Here is a 21,621-nt window from a genome sequence, read left to right on the forward strand (position 1 = left end):
CGTTTGATTCTCCTTTGTGTCTGTGCTCTTTTGTTCCTCCTCTGTCTTTTTATATTGTAATTTTCTTTTCAACAAATGTTAGGTTTACTTAAGTCTTAATAAGTTTAATTTTTAACTCCTTGTCACAGAAATCTTACTCAGTTCAAGTGGTTGTCAGTTCCAGTACAGCATCAAGTTCAGGTTGAGTTTTAAGCATTTTATATATAAAGTCGAATTGTTGTGGGTAGATTAAGGAACCTTGTTAAATATGACTTCGGTCCTTTTATCTTTGCCCGAATTGTATAATTCATATAAAGCCTGGGTTAGTAAAAACCCTCAAACTGCAAGCGACTATGAAACATCTGCAAAGTGGATATCTTATTTCATTGCAGGTAGGTACTTATCTCATACAGAAAACCTTAAAAGTAAATGTGGGAACCTATGCCTAAATTACCTTTTTTAACAAAATGTTTTATTATTATTTTAGGTCGAATAAATAATTCTCACACTGTTTCCGAGTTAGTGTATTGCCTATCAAACTTGTTGATTCTTTTCAATGACAGGATAATTAAAGATAACTTACACTTAAAATCTCCAAAAGCTGTTGAGAAAATAAAATTGTGGCTGGCAATTGTTGAATATTCGGAGGTGTTTTGTGAATTATCAGTTCAGAAATTTTGGGGAAATACTGGGAAATGGATTGTTATTGTTGCTATACAAGTATTCAAGTAATACTGTTAATTGACTGATAATACTTTTTGATTTCTAGTAATCTAATATATTTTAGATGTGTTGCAAGGTTTTTGTTAATTTATAAACATAAGGAAGCCATAGCAGAAAATCCTACAATTCCTCCTCTAGACAGAGCAAAATTTGCAAAGCAGAACAGTGCAGGAAATCAAGATCTCAGTCGCAGTGAACTAGGCTCAGTTTCATTTAATTTGAAAAGATCAGGGAGAGTGGTGAGGAAAGTAGAATCCTCTCCACCACTAATTTGGAGAACATGGAAACCTGTTGAAATACAAAAAAGACCTTTGTATGAGAACGATGAAGTACAAATAGAAAATTTAACAAGACAACAATTAGTGGCAGAAGCAATATATCTTGCCAAACCGATAATCCATTTGTTGTCTTTGGGTGTGTTTGGGACCAAAACTTGGAAACCATGGATGATTTCATTGGCTTTGGATTTGGCAAGGTGACTTTCTATAGGTTTTTAGAAATGACAGATTTATATAAGAGTGGGGTAGTATTCATAAATTGGAAGAAGGTTAGGATCTATTTTACCATTCCAAGCTTGTTTTTTTTTTTAAGTTGAATGCCTTTGTCTAATTTAGCATCACTTTTGTTTTCTACCTTTTTTCCTGTGTCACCATTTTCCAGACATTTTCCTATAAGAAGTGTCTACTATACATCATGCATTACCATTTAGATCTTTAAATTCTTATTAAATTATGATCAAAAATTTCTTCTGCAAATGTTTGGAAAATGGTGATATATCCAAAAAAATACAATTGACAACAAACTTTCTATTGGAGTTGAATTCAACAGTTTCTTTGTGTTTATAATTTTTTTCATAATAACGTTTGGTAAAGTAAAAAGTAAAAGTAAAGTTTTTTAAACAAATCTGCCCAAGTGGGCTGACTATAATTGTATGATGATTATTGTTTTTTTAAGTTTGCAGCTTTACAAGTCCAGCCGCACCTCCTTAACGTCCCGGTCAAAGAAGCAACAACTACAGTTATCCAAGAGAACGGTTCTTTTACTGTTGTACCTCATACGGTCACCTTTTTACGAAAAACACAGCAAAAATAAGATAAATGCTTTTCTTATGGCGTTGAGCAATAACGTACCCTTGATCAAAATAATTTGCCTTCCATTAATACAATACTTACCTTTTTGGCAGAGCAATTACTTCTATATGTGGTCTTCGTAAGCAATTAGTGTTATTTACGTAAATATTTATTGATGATTTAGCGAAATTTGTATGGGACGAAAATGGTGATTTGGGTTTTCAAGGACAAGCTATAGTGTAAATATAAATGCTTGACTTGTTAGGGGTTAAGAATATTTTACCTTAAAAATTGTGTTTTTTTAATTGTTGGTTAGTAATAGGTACTTATTTTAAGAAGGATTAGTCATTTAAGTTTAATACCTTATTTTTGGTATAAAATTAAGCCTCTTACGTAGTTTATATACCTTCCAATTCCAATATATCCTGAACAATCACATTGAGTTAGTAACAAAAATCTTCTGTTTAAACATAGGTGCTGTTTAAAATAAAGTCCCAATTTGGACTTGACTGTTGAGGAAATCCTGAGGATTTACATATCCCTATAATCACGCAGGTAGGTAATCTGGAAATGTTTTAGAATTAAGCAGGTACATCAACTAAATTATGTACTTGGAATATTATTAATGTTTACGATAATCAACTGGTCTTCACCTCAAGGTCAGACCCATTATAAACTAATTATTTCTGCCTTATTATCAACGTTTTCAAAAGCATCTACTAGTGTTGAGAAACTACTACTAATTTCAACTGCTCAATAAGTACATAACATAATATACTTATTATGTGAAAAAATTTTGACGAAGTAAACATCTATATTAGCGTTATAGCTCTGGACAAATAAATCAATGGTAACCAACCGTTATACCCAAACATATTAATTCGAATGTGGACCATCTTCTCAAGTTCGTAGTGCGCGAGTTATCAACGCGCAAATATACTTAAATCCAAAACCAGCACATATAAGTTACTGGTGCAGTAGACCTATCATCTAGCGCGCGTCGTTTAGAAGTGAATCGTTATAATTTATAACGTGAAAGTTTACTTTTCTATTCCTCAAAACGGATTTCGGCCCTTGCAAAAGATTTTCAGATACATGTGTCAGTTTGTTATTATGTGAAATGTGTGCGGACCTTGTCGCTAATTATGTTTAATGTGTGAATTTTGACAATTTTTAGTGAGTATTAAATAACTTTATTATTATTAATAGAGAATTTTTCATTAATATCTACATTTGGATAACGGTTTGGACTGATAAACGATGACCTTAAGGTCAATGTATGGAATTATAGAGCCACGTGTTTTGAAATAAGTGGAATTTGATGTATGCAATTACGGGGATAATTTAGGCTTAGAGCCACTGTCTACGGATATGAACTACGCAAATAACGTGCGTAATCCCTATGAACTTATTTAGACAAAAGTTTTCCTTGCATTAGAAGTCAATGCCAATCTCATAGTTTAAGTAAATTGGTTTTTGAGACTTTTTTGAAAAATATCGGAAAATAGGCTTGATGGAGCCAAGATCAACATGCGCAGGGTTCGCGCATCAAAACCCCTCAGTTTCGAATTAAGGCAGTTTAGACGTGCAAAACCTGAATATGAAGGTTAAGACTTATGTAACAAATTGAGTTACAAAACAAAATCTTATGAAATTGTTTTGTTTGCCATTTTTAGTTTATTATTTAAAGATTAAAGTGTTGTCCACATTTTGATTCAATGTTGAAATCGACTTTGCAAAGTATGTACATAGGTATAGGGATGGTTCCTGGATAAAACTACCAAATAGAGAAAGTAATATTTCTAAAAAACTAAAAATCGTGGTTTTTGCGCTACATTCTGTTTCCACTGATAACTTTTTTTCTATATCCAGTTTAATTCTAAAGCGTCCGTTATAATATAGTTTTGCGGCTATATATTTCCTTATCGTCCTAGTACAATAAAACAGGTGAATTCATAATTATATTAGAATAAAGCAAGTAAATACGTATTGTGTTTTCTATGAAATTCACATAACTGAATATTGACTGACGGACAAACATTTCTTTTAACGAGTGATTAAGGTATTTTAATTTCGTCTTCCAAGTTAAATAATTAGCAACTTAACATGAAAGCGAATGTAAAACGTTATGTGTAATGCGTACGTAATTAGGTTTTACACACAAATAATTATGGACTTGCTCGATTGTAAACTGATTCCTCCCATAAAACTTTGCATTTCGTACTTATTATATGAATAACTATTAATCCTACTAATAAACCGTTGAATAAGTATAATTTTCAAAACGCTACGCAATAAAAAAAATTGTGCTAAATTTCCTTATTTGCAATACCGATTGGCCTACACCGAGGTTACAAAGTGTCCCAAATTTACTGGTTTCAGGGAGTATCTCGGTTATTAAAGAACTTAAAGATATAAGGTTTTTGCTATCTTGTGCTAAATCTTTTTGAAACGGAAGTTAACAATCAGTGACAATTCTTCCCTAAATAGGTTTTTTAGAAAACTATTATTCAGAAGAATATTGAGAAAGTAAAAGCGAATTCTGAAAATTATTTATTCACTTTTCACTACGGAGGAAACGGATCAAAATGTCTAATAATATATAGGGTGTCCCATCATAAAAGTCATATTTGTGATTAATTGTGACTAAACCATTCAATACAAAAAGGAGTCACTTACTCCATAGAATTCTACAGCAAAAACGATATAAAAATCCATTTTTATTTTTTCAATATCTTGGTGGATAGATAAAAGACCGAAGCGATCCCAAAATGCAGAGATTTTAAAAACACGCTGTATCTATTGAACCTAGATGACTATGGCTTTTCTATCACTGTAAATCTTTCTTTGACAAAAATCGAGCACATGATTGCGAGAACCGTATATACTTGAGACATCCTACATCATAAAGGGCATACCAAGTAGAACTGAACGTCTCTTTCTTTTGTGGTACTTGGTATTTATTTCGAAATACTGATACTCTGTTGTATACATACTTTTGATATTCGGCATGAACGAACTAAAAAAATTTACTTCATTTTAGGGCTAGAATTCATAACTTAGAAGCAAGACATTAAGTCCCGCATCAGTCCTTTCCCTTTTTTTCAAAGAAAATATCTATACTGGATGTCTCAAATAAAGTAAGTTCCATGGGGATTATGGAAACGGTAAGAGATACCACATGACATAAATTAGGGAAAAAATGCACGTTTTTGCATCTGTTCAGAAAATGTTCTAAAATTAAAAATTTTTAAGTACGGAAGTTGAACTGTGATTTTCACGAATTATGAGTAAATAATTTAAGTAAATTTTATGAAATTTTGCAGCTCTCTATTACCAATAACTGGCAATCGAAAGACAATGCCATTTAGATTTCGAGCAATTATATCCAACTTTGTTATTTCTTATTGCCACTACTGGATTTTGGTGGCGTTGACTAGACAATAAAAAGAGCTTTTCGGCCATGTATGAAAATGGTGCCCTTGGACCTACTAAAATAGAAAAAATAAACACAAGCAACATTTCACCCTAGTAACTTTTATTATTGCCAATTCGACGCTACCAAAATCCAACACAGCGGCCATAAGAAATAACAAAGTTGAATATAATTGCTTGAAATCAAGAAAGCATGGAAAAGTATTGAGAACGTCATTCAATTGACAGTTCTCGATAATAAAGAAATGGTAAATTTTGTAAAATTTACTTAAACGGTTCCTCATAATTCATGATTTTCGAAAATCATAGTCAACCTTCGTATTTACATATTTTTAATTTTAGAACATTTTCTGAAAGAGCACAATGCACAAACGTGCATTTTTGTTCCCTAATTGGAGTCACCTGGGATTTCTTACCGTTTCCATAATCCCCATGGAACTCACTTTAGTTGGGGCATCCTGTATTTATATGTATTTACACGTTTTGCTCTTAATTCTCTCAATTACGTTATTTCGGTAGACATATATTTTTAGATACTTTTATAAGAACTACAGGATAATTGGCTTTGTGGTAAACAACGTACGATAATAGCTTCCATTTACCAGTAAACATCACTGTTTATGAATAAAAGATGTGATTGTGACGCGTGGTTTTAGTAAAAAAAAACCGTTTCAAAGAATCTCACTATGTACTTTTAAGGGAATTCATGACATACTTTTGAAATAGGAAATTGCGAGCATAATTATTACCAAATTACCATAAAAATTGCCATGAGTATATTTCTCGGCCTGTCGCTGGTTACTAAAATAGCGCATCTTCTGATTGGGCAGTAACATTTTATCTCGTTATTATTCCTTGCATTAAATTAATTTGAGTTTATTTAGTCAAGTTGAAAGTAACCGAGTCTAAATCTGGAAATTTTCGAAAGAAACATGGACAAACTGCCCACATGTGTCCCAGGTAAAAATGGGTCGATTTACCTCCATTTTCTTAATAATAGCAATATAATTGCGTAGATGCGCTTTATTTTTTATGTTGATGACCTTCAGAGTTTTCCATCACGCGATCTGTCAACTCTCCTTGCAGGAAAAGATCCTACCAGAGTGATTTACCGCGCCCTTTTTCCTGCATTTTCATTGAATCGAATCGAATAGAATCGAAACATGACGCTGCAATAGGCCTTAATATTCCCAGATTTTTCTTAGGACCACGATTATTTTTATTTTACGGTTGCCTGAAGAAATCGACAAATTTTAGTGGTTTCCAAATATCTAGTGGGCCATGGCCATAGGAATTTTCGAGAACACGAGAATTAACATGTTAAGCGCCACGATACTGTTTGTTTCCCAACTGCATCGCTTTCATTGCTTCAAAAGTGAAAATAGCGGTACTACTCGAATAAATCGCCCTATATATTTTTGTACTTTCGAGATAACGTTAATTCTGAATTGTTGATAACAGGGCCCGTGTAGATATCGTTTATAAAAATAGTAGCGACACTGACACTATATCAGCGATAATATTCGAGGATTCTGCTTTTAACTCGATTAGATAGGATTTTCTTACTATGATATGCAGTTATGTCTACATGCGTCTCATTCGTTACTAGAAATGGAATTTAACTACGCCGATCATCTGGACCTGGAATGGCAAAGTTTGCAGCACAGATACCTGAAGTCTTTTTCATTCCAACATCAATACCACACTCCTCTAAAATTCGAAGAGGCTCTAAGGAAAATATTCTACACAGGTAAGACGCATTTCAATGTCACCTTACATGCCCTTTGGGAAAGTTTTCATCAGCCAAACACACGGATTTAAAGATTCCATGTGCACGTTATTGTCTCATTAAATATTGATTTTGCATCAGACTTAAACTTCAAAAGAACGAAAGTAAACATTTTCAGAAATTGCATGTTTACTTTAATCACTGCGAAAACAGATTAATTAAATTAATGGCAATCTAATAATCGATAGTATTGAACTTGGAAAGATGTCCTTATCTCTAGGTACTTGTCTTCTTTCCCTAAATGAATCACTTATTTGAGAAACCCCTCATGTCCAGATTTTCATGTTTTGAGAAAAACGCAAAAAACATTTTTTTTCGTACCATTAACATTGTTGTAAATTTTAAACTTCCACGCATTTGGACTACCCTAATGTAACATTTCTACGAATATTTCACTGATGCAACATTAAAATTAACTTTATAAAACAAAACTGTAAATGGACTTGTGGGGTTTTTTAAATATATCAGTGCGAATGTGTACCAAAATGTTTAAGGTGGTAGTATATTATTTCAATTTATTAATAAGTTAAAACGTGTAACAAAAAAAAAAACAAAAAAACTAATCCTCAACTTCATCCAGTTCTCCACCAACAGTTGTTCATGAAAACATTTAATTATAAAAATGTTGCACTTCTTTCTCTTTATCGCAAACATAACGTTTAAATTTCTTAATGGAAGTTATTTTCTTCACATTTATACACTCTTTTACATCAGGGTAAGCAGTTTCCTCGGAAAAAAAAACACAGAAGAGGACAGAGTATTAAGTTTAAATTCGTGTTTCACGACGCTGTTAATGTATTTTTTGGTAGAAACATATCCTTGTTTGTCTTTTTTGTGAATGAACTGCATAAAAATAGATATATTAAACGCATTTTGTAATTTTTGAAACATGCCAATATTTTTGGCATAGGTATCGTTTAAAACTCGTAAATTTCACAAACCCCACATGTCCCAGACATGTGGGGTTCCTGAAATATCTCTAAAATTGAACATTGGTTATTTAGTAATTGAGGCAGTGAAAGTATGAGGTTATTCTTTTAAAATATGTATATTCATTTGGGCTTAACATTTTGATGGAAAAACAAATTTGTCGAAAATATGGATTTGTGAGGTTTCTCAAATAAGTGATTCAAATATTGTAATGCAGCACTTTGGATGTTATGGAAAACGAATTATTATATTATATCAGGTTGTTCGGAAAGTAATTTCGTTTTTTTATGTGAAAATGAATGACAGTTTTCGTATAATAAACAAATGCTTTATTAAATTATATATTGGCCGTTCTGGTCCAACACCTTTTGCCATCTTTCTGGTAGTAGCATAATTCCACGCTCATAAAATTTTTTGTCTTTGCTGGCAAAAAACTGATCGAGGTGGTTTTTGACCTCATCATTTGAGATGAAAGTTTTACCGTCTAAAAAATTTTGGAGTGACCGGAACAAATAATAATCCGATGGTGCCAGGTCTGGAGAATATGGTGGGTGTGGCATTGTGTCCCATTCAAGCTGTAAAAGCTTTTGGCGAGTGACCAAACTTGTGTGAGGTCTCGCGTTGTCTTGGTGAAACACTACACCTTTTCTGTTGATTAGTTCGGGTCTTTTCTGTTGAAGTGCATCCTTCAGTTTGTCCAGCTGCTGGCAGTAGACTTCCGAATTAATCGTTGTGTTATCCGGTAAAAGCTCAAAAAAAACGATTCCTTTAAAATCCCACCAAACAGACAGCATCACCTTTTTTTGGTGAATATCGGCTTTGGAAATGGTTTGAGTCGATTCATCTTTTTTGCTCCATGACCTCTTGCGTTTGACGTTGTTGTATACAACCCATTTTTCGTCCCCAGTAATGATGCGCTTCAAAAACGGATCATTTTTGTCACGTTTGAGAAGCGAATCGCAGACGTCAATGCGGCGACACAGATTTCTCTCTGTGAGAACATGGGGAACCCATATATCGAGCTTCGAGGATAATCCCAGGCCTTTCAAGTGGTCATAAACTGTTGAATTCGATAAATTTAACTTCAATCCGATTTCACGTGTTGTTATTCGACGGTTCGCATCAACTAATGCCTTTATGGCGTCTTTATCAGCTTCAACCGGCCTTCCCGAACGTGGTGCATCTTCGACATCAAAATTGCCAGATCGAAATTTAGAGAACCAGTTCTGACACTGGCGTACTGTCAACACACCTTCTCCATACACATCGGTCAATTTCTTTCTGGCTTGAACAGCATTTTTACCCTTTCTGTAGTAAAACAGTAGGATATGTCGAAAATGCTGCTTATCGCTCTCCATATTTAAAAGGGCACCAACCAAAAACTACTGCGTAGAATTAATTGAAATGTTTCACACACAAGCCTTGTTATATGAGCTCTCAAAGCATATAAAAATTATATGGCTTAAGTGTGAGGTTAAGTGCAAAAAAATACCATTAAATCCTCTGTCGGGAAAAAACGAAATTACTTTCCGAACAACCTAATATTTCTAATTCATATATTTTTTTATCGTTGAACTATTGAAATCAAAGACTTTCAATGGAATCTAAGTCCGACCTACATGTAAGCCACTCAATTGCAGTAACATACTAATTATACTAAGACCACTGTTTTATTGAGCGTCCTGTATTTGCAATTATTTTTCTGCTTGTCTAGATATGTAGGTGGCAAATCTTCTTCGACAAATTTGGTTCATGTTGGCATGTGGTTTTCTAAAATTTTACTGCATATTTCCTGGTCCATAATACTTACAATTTTAAGTAAAGGTTCCTCTCTGCGCCAAGAAAAGCATCCCCATAATTTTCTTTTTCCAGATTCACATTTTAAAGTAATAGCAAAAGTAGGAGGTATTTAGAATAGTATTGGTTAATAGTACAAGGATGAGAAGAGAACGATCCAAGATACGATTATCTTCTTTTCCTTTTAGATCAAGAAATGGCCTGTTTCGTGCTCGTTAGCGCTCATCAGTTGATCGTAGAAAAATAACCTCCTGTTGAAGAGGTACATACATATTCAGGGTGTTATTTAAATACGCGGCCAAACTTCAATTGGTAATTCTTCGAGGGATTCTAAGACGAAAAGTTTATATAAACATAGGTCTGGTAATGCTTCATTTTCAAAATATAGGGTGTCAAACTTTTTTTTTAATTGTTTTTTCGTAAAAATCTGAATAATCCTTTAGATGACTTTGTTGAAATTAGCATTTACTTATTAAATGTTTTTTACTAAAAAAATTGCGTATCATTCGTTTAAATGTAGTTTTAATAAAATATTTGTCTTGTTTTTCTTCTTAAATTTTCGGCGTTACCCCTGTGCATGCCACTAACAAAAGGGCTCAAACAATTTTTAGCTTAAGATTCCTTTGTACAACGGTAAAAACTGTCACCAAGTTTTAGCGTCATATTCATTTGTGGCTTTTTGTTATTTAGAAGTTTTTTTAATTGTAACGATTAAAAAAAATTGGCACCCTGTATCTTGAATACGAAGCATACCGGATTAATGTTTATATAAACTTTTCGTCTTAAAATTACTTCAGGAATCATCTCTTGAAGTTTGGCTTTGTTTTTAAATAATACCCTGTATATAAAGCACATTTTTGGGCAGAAAGCACCACAACGCTAATGCGTTTGAAGTTTACAAGTCATGTTAAAATTCTTAATAATCATTTTTTAACATTCAATTTCAGAAAATGATATTGAACAAGAGGCCAATTACACCGACAAGGAACTGTGCGAAAAATGCCTCGCGGAGTCACTAAACCTCCTCACCATCCGATCAACAAGTCCCAGACCGAGCCAAATTCAATTTCTGTTGACTGTGGCAAAATACACTTCCAGAGATGAAACCTGCTACATCAACTTAAATGCCAACAATGTCCTTCCAGGCACGATATGCGTGTCAAAGAGCGCAGATACTGCTGCTGAAACGAAAATTTTGATATTGGGGATGTTGGACTCGTTCCTGGAGCACCCCAGTGGGATAAAAGGGATGTTAGATATGAAACATTGGACCTACTGCTACAACTTGATACTCGAAAATCAACATAACGATGAAAAATTATCGAACATTGGGTAGGCGTCAATTGAGATTTGTTAATGAGTGCAATACAGTGCTTTGTTGCAGATATCAATTTCTGACGAAGTTATTGGGGAAAAGCATGAGTTTAAATAAGAATTACTGCTATGAAATAGTGCAAATTCTTGCTGGACCTTTACTGCATGTTGCCCGTGTGATAGAAGTTCAAGAGCAGAGGGTAAATGTGAATAGTCTCAATATACAAGCCTTACAACCCAGTATACGCTGCTTAGTAAAAATTCTAGAAAGATTGTTGCAGGAATACAATGAGGGTGTTTTAAATTGTGTTATGAGCCTCAGGGTAAAGGATACTTTTTGTCTGTTTTGACCAATATTAACAGAAACTGATTTTAGGTAGATTTAGCCAGTAATACGATCTCCAAAGTCACAATGGATAAATCTATAAGCTTAATTCTAGACAGAATAGCTATGGTTTTATCCTTTTTCAAGCTATCCGACGTTTTTGACGGCATTAAATCAATTACTGAGGATCCGTTAGCAATTAGCGGCTTTTTGAGGATCTTGGAAACAGAGAATGATAAAGGTGTCTATTATTTGATTAGCGTTTAACGGTTTTAACGCATCAGCATATTACCAATGCAAAATGTTTTTCTCCATTCATGCCCTAATTTGCGTCACAACTAAGATTATTTCACATTTCAGGACACTTTGACTTAACATTAGATCTTTATTACTACGGCCTCAAATATTTCACAGTAGTAGCAGAGAGACTGCCGAAATGTCTTCTTAAAGGGAAAAAAGTGGATATCGAGATCGAATTGACCTCATTACAGCTCGGCCCTTTGATAATGATATCTGAGAAATTTGGCAATTCTCTGCTAATTAAAAGCATCGATTCCGATTTAGTGAGAAAGACACACGTTACGAAGGTTCTTCAAAATCTAAGCACCGACACCATTAAAGTTAGTAAGTAACACGTCTGAGGTCTAAAATCTGCTATATTGCTAATTGAATCGATTGAAGTTGCGAATTTCCAGTGTTTTCCTTTTCATTCCTAGCAATTTTTCTTGGTAATTTTTACCTAAGATTTACGATATATTTCAATTATTGTAGTCTCAAAGCTAACTCCGTGCTTACCGCATTTACCCTTGGAAGTATTCATTACCGCTGTGAGGAACATAATGCGATCCAGACATTTATATGCAAAGGAGAATTTGGGAATGGTTTTCGAAGGACTTATGTTTTCTTTGCAAGACACTATCGACTTTGTAAAAAACTGCTGTGATCACAAGTATTTAAACGAAATCGGCATGGATTCCTTCTTGTTGGAGCTGTTTAATGCTATTCTGCTATTTATTGAATCCTTCAACTTAGGCTGGTCTGATAGCGTAAAAATTTTGGAAATAATTCAACTCTTATACACTGGTTGCACGGTGTATCAATGGTCAAAAAAGGTAGGTTTCGTTGAAAACCCATGATCTTTTCTTGTAAAATCTGAGTTTTAGGTGCTTGTGAAAGGTAGTCACATTCTACAGGAAGTCATCGCAAGACGGTTGTCTCCATCAATGTCCTTGCTCATAGATTGTGCGGAAGACCTGAGCCAACTGGGGCCAGTGCTATATCAGCACTGTTTCACCACGGAGTGGGAGATTCGAAAAGCCAGCTTAGCAGTCGCTTGTACTATTGCAGACAGTGCGAATAAAAGTAACTTAAGTTAGCGCATAACTCAACTCATATTGTACGTTTAACTATTCTTCTAGGTTTTCCCTCATTTAAGCACCTCTTACTTGACATTTCGTTTCCGCAGTTAGCCTCCACGATGGCTTTAAACGACGAGAACCAGGAAGTTAGAGCGAATGCATTTAAATGTCTTCAACAATTTATTGTGTGGGAGGAGGTTGAAGAGATATTGCCAAGGAATTATTTTCTTGTTAGTCTAGCCATACCATTAATTTGCCCATTTTCAATGACGATTAATTTCTTTAGAACAAAGCGCTGCCCACTTTAATGAGCAACGTGCAGCCATTTTTAAAAAAAGAAGTGATAAAACTCATCCAAATAGCCTACAACCAGGATGGTGGTCTTAACGATACAGTTTTAATTGCAGTTTACAAGCATCTGGAGCAAATAGCCTTAGTAGAGAATGATAGTGGTGTGCAGCTAGAAACTATAGAGTTTTGGACGAACGTCGTGAAGAAGCACTTAGCACTTCAAGGTAATAAAAGAGCTGCTAATTTCAGATATACAGGGTAGACCTAAACCACAGATAACGTTAAAATAGAAGCAGTTTTTTTCATAAACTTATAACTATTTTTTTTAAATTATCTTAAATTTAGACACAAAAAAAACGTTGAAATTTGAAGCGCTTCAAGATCTGCACAGCTACATCACTACGTACGTTACGTCGTGTTCGATAAAAGATTGTATGATGAACGATTTCTGAGAACTGCCAAACCTAAATAAAAAAGCTGGAATCTTCACCAAATTAGATGATTTTATTGCAACCTCGCAAGCATTCACTGCATGTGTACGGTAAAACGCTTTACCGCATGCTAATTTTAATGGGGGCATAAAGAACACAACACAGTTAACTCACACCCGTAGAAAAAACATTGTACTTAAGACGTGCGAATGTGTCTTTACCGCACTCGGTTGCTGACCGAGCTCACGAACCCGAATAGCGTGCGGTAAAGCACCACTTTTCGCACTTGTTACGCAAATAACCATTTTACAATCAAGATCTATTACAGGTTGGTTGGATATGAAATTTCCTTCGGTCACATTTTCGAAAAGAATAATTTGCATGACCAACCCCGAAGTACGGAAGCGAATATTTAAAGTATTAAATCAACTTAGTTCCATAGGATGTTTGAATGTCTTAGCACAAATGTTGCGAAGATCAAATGTCTCAAAAGAGGTAGAAGATTTTAACAATAAGCTTGCCGTACGGTTTAACAATTTGTTTCGTGAATATGACGTAAGTTTGTTTAAATACACTCAAATTGACTCAATAGTAAGACTTTTAGGTGACTCCCGAATCTATACTATTTATCGAAGAATATTCAATTACGTCTTCACCATCTCATAGCTCGAGTTTCTCAAGCATACCTTCACCTAATCCAGATCATATCTTGCAAGAAATTATCGATGATACCGTAATGAAGCTAATTCCAGATGATTTGCAGTTTGTTCAAGATGAAGTTAGTTTTTACCGCAAGTGACAATACCCGTAAGCACATTTTTGGAATATTTTCAGGATCTCTATTCTTTGATGGATGCGAAATATAACCGAAAATACCCCTCGCCACCTGTCCAGCTTGAGTCGCAAGTTACCGATTTTATTACTCCTGCAGAGTTTGTCAGTGTAATTTATAAGAAAATTGAGCTTCTAGGCAAAACAACGGAGGGTTTGGAGAAATACCTGGAGACTTCAGTACTAAAGGCTGATTGTGACCAACATAATATTATAGACTATTAGATTTTTAATGTAATATAAAGTATTTTTTATACACAGACAGTTATTTTAGGTATTTATGACAGCCGGTTTGCATGTTTTTGTTCAAGTTCACTAAACAGAGACATACGAAAATATACTGACAGAAATCTGTGTTAGTGAAATTCATTCGCTTGTTAACGCCCTTAAATAGGTCGGTTTGGGGGGAAGTTCATCGGTCGCTTTGGCTTCTAAGAGACCTAACACTATTCTACGTCTTAGATAATGAAAATAATCGCTATAAACATGAAAGATTTTACTACTTTTCTTAAAGTCCATTTAGCTGAAACCAAAAAAAATAGTTCACGTTGAGTGACTTACGTTCCCTAGTGACGGAGATATAGATCGAGCATTAATATTCTTATTCTTACTTAAGAGCAAATAAGCTGCTCGTGAAGCAGTGATCCGAGAATTTTTTTTTCGAATTACTGGCATGGGGAGAGCTTATCTGAATTGGCAATTTTTTACATTGGTAAACTGTCGTGTCCCCGGAAAATTAGGGAAAAAATATGAAATCGATGACAGTCTTCTGGACCCAGCTGAACCACACACAGGTTAGGAATGATGAAACGTTTTCAAAAGAATATCGACCGTTTACATCAATACACTTTCAAGTCTTACACCAAAATGTCGATATTATTATTACTACTATTATTATTATTCAACGTTTATCCATCTCAGCTAGTTTTAGCTGAGAATAGTGTAAAATTCCACCCCTACCTGTCTGTGAAGCTTTATTTTCAAATAGTTAAGATCCTATTTTGTATAAATAAGGCACTAATCTATGACGGCGAAAGGCATTTCCAACAACAAAATGACGTCACAGAGACACTAGTACAGTACATAGCAATTTTCCGCCCAAAAAATGATCCTACTTTTAGTGGAATGCCGTAAATTCTTTGCTACACCCAATTCATCTAGATCACTAGACAAATCAGAGTTATAAAAAACTAAAAAAAATTTTCCGGATCACAGTCATTGGAGTATCCATCGTACACACGACACCCGCAACTCCAGATAAATTCCCTCATCCAATCTAGTTTTTAGTAAATTGCAATACTGCCCTTCCACAAATAAAAATTTCAGTACTTCCAGGCCAAACAAATTGATATAAGTTAGAGACACAGAATAATTAAAAAATAAGCAAGGACCCGAGAAACACATTTCTTATTTCAAAGAAAAAGTAATCGAAAAACGAGTCTAAACCTTTTCATCAACAATACTTATTTAGAATTTTATACGTCGTAAAACCGCTATCAACTTTAACATTTTATATGTGATCTAATAAATTTAAATCTCTTATGAACAATAGCTACATAAGAATCATGTCGAGAGAAATCGCTAGAGTTGTCTCTGGAAGAGTCAAAATTGACAAATAATTTTGGCTCAAGCCAGAGGTGCACACGGTTGATGCTTGAAATACAAAAAAATCGAATTTTATTTCCTAAATTACAATTAAAAATTTTGGACTTATGTCGACAATAAATATGACTATTGGGGTTGTGGAACCTTAGAAAGGCACTTTTTTCGAACTTTCGTTTTCGGCACCAAAAAGTTGCAAAAAGTAGGAACCAAAATTGTACTGTATTTCGGAAACTAAAGAAGATATTGCCAAACGATTTTTATTTCGAGCTGACTCGATTATTAATTTATTCTGTATTTCGAATATCTTGTCGTACTGCTGCTCGGCTAAATCGTCTAAGAATTGATATCAGTACGAAAACGTACAAAATACTTTACAATCTGTTTTTCGCAAAGGTACGAGTCATAAATCGAATGGTTATAACGATACGATGACCTCCAAATATTCAAATAACTTTATACCCTTTTTCGCGAACCTACAGTTCATCGGTTTAACCATGGAAACGATACGCGAAACGAAATAATACACGGTGTGTACATGCTTAAGGAAGGACATATAAACAGTGATACAAAATCACTTAGAGCTATCATCAACAAAGCAAATAAAATACAGCGAGGTTAAATTAGGTACAATGATTAAACACTTACCGCAAATAAATCTTCTGGTATTACGATTCGTTTGAAATCCTGTCAACAAAAACTGTCGTTCCTCAGTCATTGAGAAGAAAGATTTCAGTTACTATTTATTTTCGACACGGCACGCACTGCACTGCTCGATCTCACGTCCGCCTATGGCTTTTTTCTTTTTAGTCGTCGAAATTTTTACTGCGATTCAATTTGAGCTCCTTCGAAGTATGCTACTCAGCGATCGTGCAGCTTCGAAGACCCGAACGCAAACGAAACTATATTCTTGATATTATCAAATAAAATTGAATTTTAAAGTGTGATTTTTATCTGTTTTCAATCAAACATAATCCCGCACGAATACTCGTTACTTTTTTCATTTAATTAACCTTCAAGTTCGTACAAATTTTTTCCAAATTTTTTGCATATTTTCAGTCGAAATTTGATAATTTTCGCGAGCGGCACGGAAGGAAAAGCGGAGACGCCATTAATACTGACAGCATAAGTGTTATTCTTTTGTTTCCAAAGCCTTCTTAATCCAAAGCGTCACTATTGGATGACGTATTATCACAAAAGTAGGTGTTGATTTGTTTGTGCTGAAAAATCGATGTTAAAACAAGCGGCTCTTCCGCGAATAAAAATAATCTGGAAAGGGATCTCCTCAGCTTTGGAAATTTAGCATTCGGCAACAAAAATTGACCAAAATTATGTTTCTTTTATAATGTAGACTCCAATCGTGCATATCGTTTCACCTGGAGAAAGGAACGCACCTCAAATGAGGAAGAAAGTTAGCGATGTATCTATCAAGTTTTTCGAACCAATTTCGTATTACGAATATCTTGTTTATCGTGCTACCACTCGGCTAAATAATCTAAGAATCGATACTGGTATGAAAACGTACAAAATACTTTACAATCTACCTTTTGCAAAGATACGAGTCATAGCCCGAATGATAATAATGATACGATGGCCTCCAAACATTTCGTTTGTTCAAATATATTTATAGTGAGTAAATACATTTCATATTTCAAAGAGAAATTAATTGAAAAAGGAGTCAGAGGTTTTTTCGGAGTTTAAAATTTCATACACCTTTATTCATTATTAATCTAGGTACATAGACATATTACACGTATACAATGTAATTAAGGAAAAACCACATTATTAACGTTAATTTATTATTTCGGTGTGGTAAGATTTAACGAAACAAAGGCGTACAAAGTTCAACCTTGAAACACAAAAAAAATTAAATATTAATTCTTGAAAAAAACTTTCAAAGCAGTTAGAGTTTCAAATTAATTTCGACTTGAAGCAGAGGCGTACCCACTTGAGACCTGAAACACAAAAAATCAATATTAATCCCTGAAAAAAATCTTCAAATCAGTTAGAGTTTCAAATGAATTCGATTTAAAGCAGAGGCGTACACAGTTGAGACCTGAAACACAGAAAAATGTAATATTAATCCCTGACAAAAAAAAAATTGAAGTGTCCGAAACAGCTCAAGATGCGAGATTATTCTTCGGCCACGTCGAAGATGCTCCTAAGTACCTTACAGAAGGGTCAAAATTGCAAATAATTTCGACTTTCAACTAAAATTCTAATCACGTCCTTCTTCTTGACTTGACAAAACTTAGCTGTGAACCACAGGAAACAACAATCAGCACTCACCCCCCAGTACCAAAAGCGTGGTCCAGAATCACGCCAGCAACGTCCAATTTCACTTACAAAATAACAGTTAAATGACACCCACTTTCACTCACTAAGTCATGGATGTACTAAAGAGGTACCTCACGAGTCTTTAGAACAAAAGAAAACTCGATTAACCCGATTATTAATTCAGTGCAAACTACAAACATCTTGCTCATCGTAGCGCTAACATTCGAGTGAATCACCTGCGAAGTGATATCGGTACGACCTGCCTTGTGTAAAGGTACAGCTGATCAGTATAGGACACGATGCACAATAGGAAGTAACATGCGATGTTTCCAGATTTAGTAAAATGGGGGAAAAGTTGCGAATTCAAAGCAGTAGTTTTATTATGCAAACATACCCTGACAGAATAAAAAAATGCATTTTCTATTGCAAAAATAATTTGATCGAAAAACACGTCTAAGGTTTTTGCAGAACAATATTAATTGAAGATTTTATACGGTATTAAATACATCATATTTAAAATGAAAAGACATTTTGTATATAATAAAAATAAAACCACTAATTACCTTAACATTTTATCTCAGTCTATTAAAAATTTAACTACTTCGAGGGCTGAATAATATATGTATGTGAGCTTATACATTGAATTATCTTATGAACAATAGCCTAAGCATCGTATCGTAATATTACAGTGACAAATTTTCCTTCACCATATTGTCAATAATTCGTAATTTTTATCAGTATATTACGTTCGCAGAAAACTCATTAAATGGTAAATCAAAAGGCATTTTGTAAAGCGGTTGGTGTAGGATTATGGAGCGCATTGAGACGATAGATTTGAGGTATTTTTTAAGATAGTTGCCTTGCGTGTTCCCGAGATATCGGCGAGTCAAGTTTAAAAGATGGAGAAAAAAGTACCTCTTCTATTGAAAATTAAAGATAAATCCTATTATTAATAGATATGATTATAATTTTCTTTCTGTTTGTTGTTTAATAGGATTTTTTGCAAAACAAGGTAAATAAAATACCTGATTTATTATATATTTTTTATTTTAATAAGACACCTTCTTTTTTTATATCTTTTATGTATCGTTTATTGAGCTCTAATTTTGAAATGGAATCGGAAAATGTATTATTATCCGTGTCTCGCTACCAATGGCCTAACCTGAACTTACCTGATATATCCATTTTCGCACAGTTATTTTAATTAGTACACATATGGAAAGAAGGGCCAGATAAAGCCAATACCCTTTCGCTCTAATAAAACTTAACAACTTTGTTGTATAATGATTGTGATCGAACAAGCAATAGCCATAAGCATCATGTGGCGATCCTGCAGAGAAAAAAATAATAATTCGCCAAATTGTCCAGAATTTGAAAATTTTATTAATAACACGTTTCTAATTGACACAGGCAACTATTTCATTATTTACAATAAATATATAAATGTAAATTTACCTCTCAATGGACCTTTTAAAGGCTTTGTTACCATTTATTTTTATATTAGGAATTATTGGGAACTCGATTAAGAATGGGTTTCTTTGGTACCTTCTACTTCCATAAATATACCAATCAACTGGGATGGCACCATATTTTATTCTTCTCAATTTTAAATGATATGTAATACATATTCCCATTTAAAACATAGAGGTTTAAGTAAATGTTTATGTAGAGTGAGTCAGAAAGTATGGGTCAACATTAAACTGAAAATACTAGACACCAAAATATTATGATTGAGCTCAACATGGCTTATACTAATATTGTCGGTTTAAGAGATACAGCGTATCCAAAGTTCAAATTTTGAGGCCGTTCCTAAAGAGAGCTAGTTTCACCGTATTATTTAAGTAATTTAAAACTTTTTTATCTGATGAGCCACGCTTAAAATAAATCGAGAATTTAAAAGGACGCTTAATTCTACAGAAAATATGTACCCTTGTTTAAGTTACTTGCATTTAAAAAGATCAATCTATTTTGTTATACTGACAATCAAAATAAAAAACCTTTTTAAATGAAGCGTCACTAGACCTATGGTGCCATTTGAGATTCTAAAGTTGAATGCACCCCCTAAAAGGGGGTTGTTTTGATGAATTTGCATTTAACGTTAAAAAGTGTCCCTCTCGAAAACAATATCGACATGTCGCGGTAATTTCTAACATTTCGATGGCAATTTAAAATAAGGCGGGTGTAAAGTTTTCAGTGGTATACCCTGTATATATATGTTTATGTTAATCTGTAAAACCAAATAAATTAGGTGCCCTCAACATAACATTGAAATATGTTTTACTTTGGCAAATATTCTACACGTGCGGATTAATGTATTTTTTAAGACATTAAAATAATGCCATTTAAGAAGTGCTGCATCAACATAAAGAATCCACAGCTAAAGGACTTTCTAAATCGCTATTTCCCAATTTTCCTTTAAAATATTTTCCTAATTCTTTGTTTTATATGTTAATTTGTTACCTCAGTTCCCACAGGTAAGTTTCTGGTACTTAGATTTTTGCACATTTCAGCTACTAAAGAGGTAACTTTCGCACAGTGTGATCTGTCTTTCCAGTTTGAGCCTTGAAAAATATGTTATTAGGTAAAAAAATTAATTAATGACTTTAATACAAATAAAAGTCATTTTTTACTAATATTTGGACTTTTGGTCACAAGAGGTGGATGATGATTTAAAATTTCACATTAGCAAAATATTTACCAGGAGAAATCCAAATTTAAATCTAAATTAAATTCTAGCAAGTCACAGCTCAGAGATATAATGACAGAGTGATTTCTTCTTAATGGGCCAGATTTGACTCAAATGTTCCTTCTGCAAAAACATTACGATTATCTGCGTTATGTTACGCAATAAGCACTATATAGGGTGTCCAAAAAATATACGAACAAACTTTAAGGGGTTGTGGGGGACATCAGGACAAACTTTTTTCTTTAATAAACATATGCCCGCAAAAGCACCGTTAAGGCTGCAGAGCAAATGAAATATTTTAAGTTATATCAAATAAATAAATAAATTCTTGATTTAGTTGGACACCATTTTCTTTCGTTGAACATTTTTTGTTTCAAATATGTTTGTTATTAAGGAACACAAACATTTCTTTATCATAATTGGATATTCCAAAAATGTAAATTTTAAGAACGTAATAGCCATTATTTGTACATTATGATTATTCAGTTAGCATAGTAACATTCGTTTTGTTGTTTTTTAAATCAAAATTTGTATTGAAAATGGACTTAATTTCTCATTTAAAGAACTTACTGATACGCATCGATGGATTAGATGAGAACGTCTTGTAGTTTGGCCCGCGCGTTCTCCTGATTTTAACATCCTAGAATTTCTCTTTTAGGGTTATCTCAATTCTCTGGTTTACGAAACGCCTATTCCTAATGAGGAAGACCTCTTAGTAAGAATAATGGCCAGTTACACGCATCTAGAAGCTATTACTGAAATATTTCATAGAGTGCACGAGTC

General features: G+C 33.8%; 2 protein-coding genes across 5 annotated transcripts; both read left to right on the forward strand.

Moving 5' to 3' along the window:
• The first annotated feature begins 109 nt into the window (after nucleotides 1–109).
• Nucleotides 110–2,173, forward strand: Pex16 (peroxin 16). Its single transcript, XM_066389253.1, has 4 exons — nucleotides 110–371; nucleotides 467–707; nucleotides 767–1,177; nucleotides 1,657–2,173. The coding sequence occupies exons 1-4, from the start codon at nucleotides 248–250 to the stop codon at nucleotides 1,913–1,915; spliced, it is 1,035 nt and encodes a 344-aa protein (XP_066245350.1). The 5' UTR covers nucleotides 110–247; the 3' UTR covers nucleotides 1,916–2,173.
• Nucleotides 2,174–2,227: 54 nt separating this feature from the next.
• Nucleotides 2,228–14,531, forward strand: LOC136408324 (uncharacterized). 4 transcript variants are annotated; one of them, XM_066389245.1, is made up of 13 exons: nucleotides 2,228–2,327; nucleotides 6,817–6,957; nucleotides 10,671–11,055; nucleotides 11,108–11,360; nucleotides 11,414–11,603; nucleotides 11,723–11,986; nucleotides 12,134–12,474; nucleotides 12,526–12,724; nucleotides 12,781–12,950; nucleotides 13,007–13,235; nucleotides 13,771–13,997; nucleotides 14,047–14,220; nucleotides 14,277–14,531. In XM_066389245.1, the coding sequence occupies exons 2-13, from the start codon at nucleotides 6,819–6,821 to the stop codon at nucleotides 14,496–14,498; spliced, it is 2,793 nt and encodes a 930-aa protein (XP_066245342.1). In that variant the 5' UTR covers nucleotides 2,228–2,327; nucleotides 6,817–6,818; the 3' UTR covers nucleotides 14,499–14,531. The 4 variants fall into 4 exon arrangements, with proteins under 4 accessions (XP_066245342.1, XP_066245341.1, XP_066245339.1 ...); XM_066389244.1 differs by lacking the exon at nucleotides 2,228–2,327 and adding an exon at nucleotides 2,739–2,948; XM_066389242.1 differs by lacking the exon at nucleotides 2,228–2,327 and having other exon boundaries at nucleotides 6,720–6,957.
• The last annotated feature ends 7,090 nt before the right edge of the window (nucleotides 14,532–21,621 follow it).

This window comes from Euwallacea similis, chromosome 4 (assembly GCF_039881205.1).
Source record: "Euwallacea similis isolate ESF13 chromosome 4, ESF131.1, whole genome shotgun sequence".
NCBI classification, from domain to species: Eukaryota; Metazoa; Arthropoda; class Insecta; order Coleoptera; family Curculionidae; genus Euwallacea; species Euwallacea similis.

Coding starts and splice junctions, on each gene's coding strand:
- Pex16 (XM_066389253.1), top strand. CDS start 248: ATGACTTCGGTCCTTTTATCTTTGCCCGAATTGTATAATTCATATAAA. Junction 372..466: donor GATATCTTATTTCATTGCAG/GTAGGTACTTAT, acceptor TTATTATTTTAG/GTCGAATAAATAATTCTCAC. Junction 708..766: donor GTTGCTATACAAGTATTCAA/GTAATACTGTTA, acceptor AATATATTTTAG/ATGTGTTGCAAGGTTTTTGT.
- LOC136408324 (XM_066389242.1), top strand. CDS start 6,780: ATGCAGTTATGTCTACATGCGTCTCATTCGTTACTAGAAATGGAATTT. Junction 12,725..12,780: donor TGCAGACAGTGCGAATAAAA/GTAACTTAAGTT, acceptor CTATTCTTCTAG/GTTTTCCCTCATTTAAGCAC. Junction 12,951..13,006: donor TGCCAAGGAATTATTTTCTT/GTTAGTCTAGCC, acceptor TAATTTCTTTAG/AACAAAGCGCTGCCCACTTT.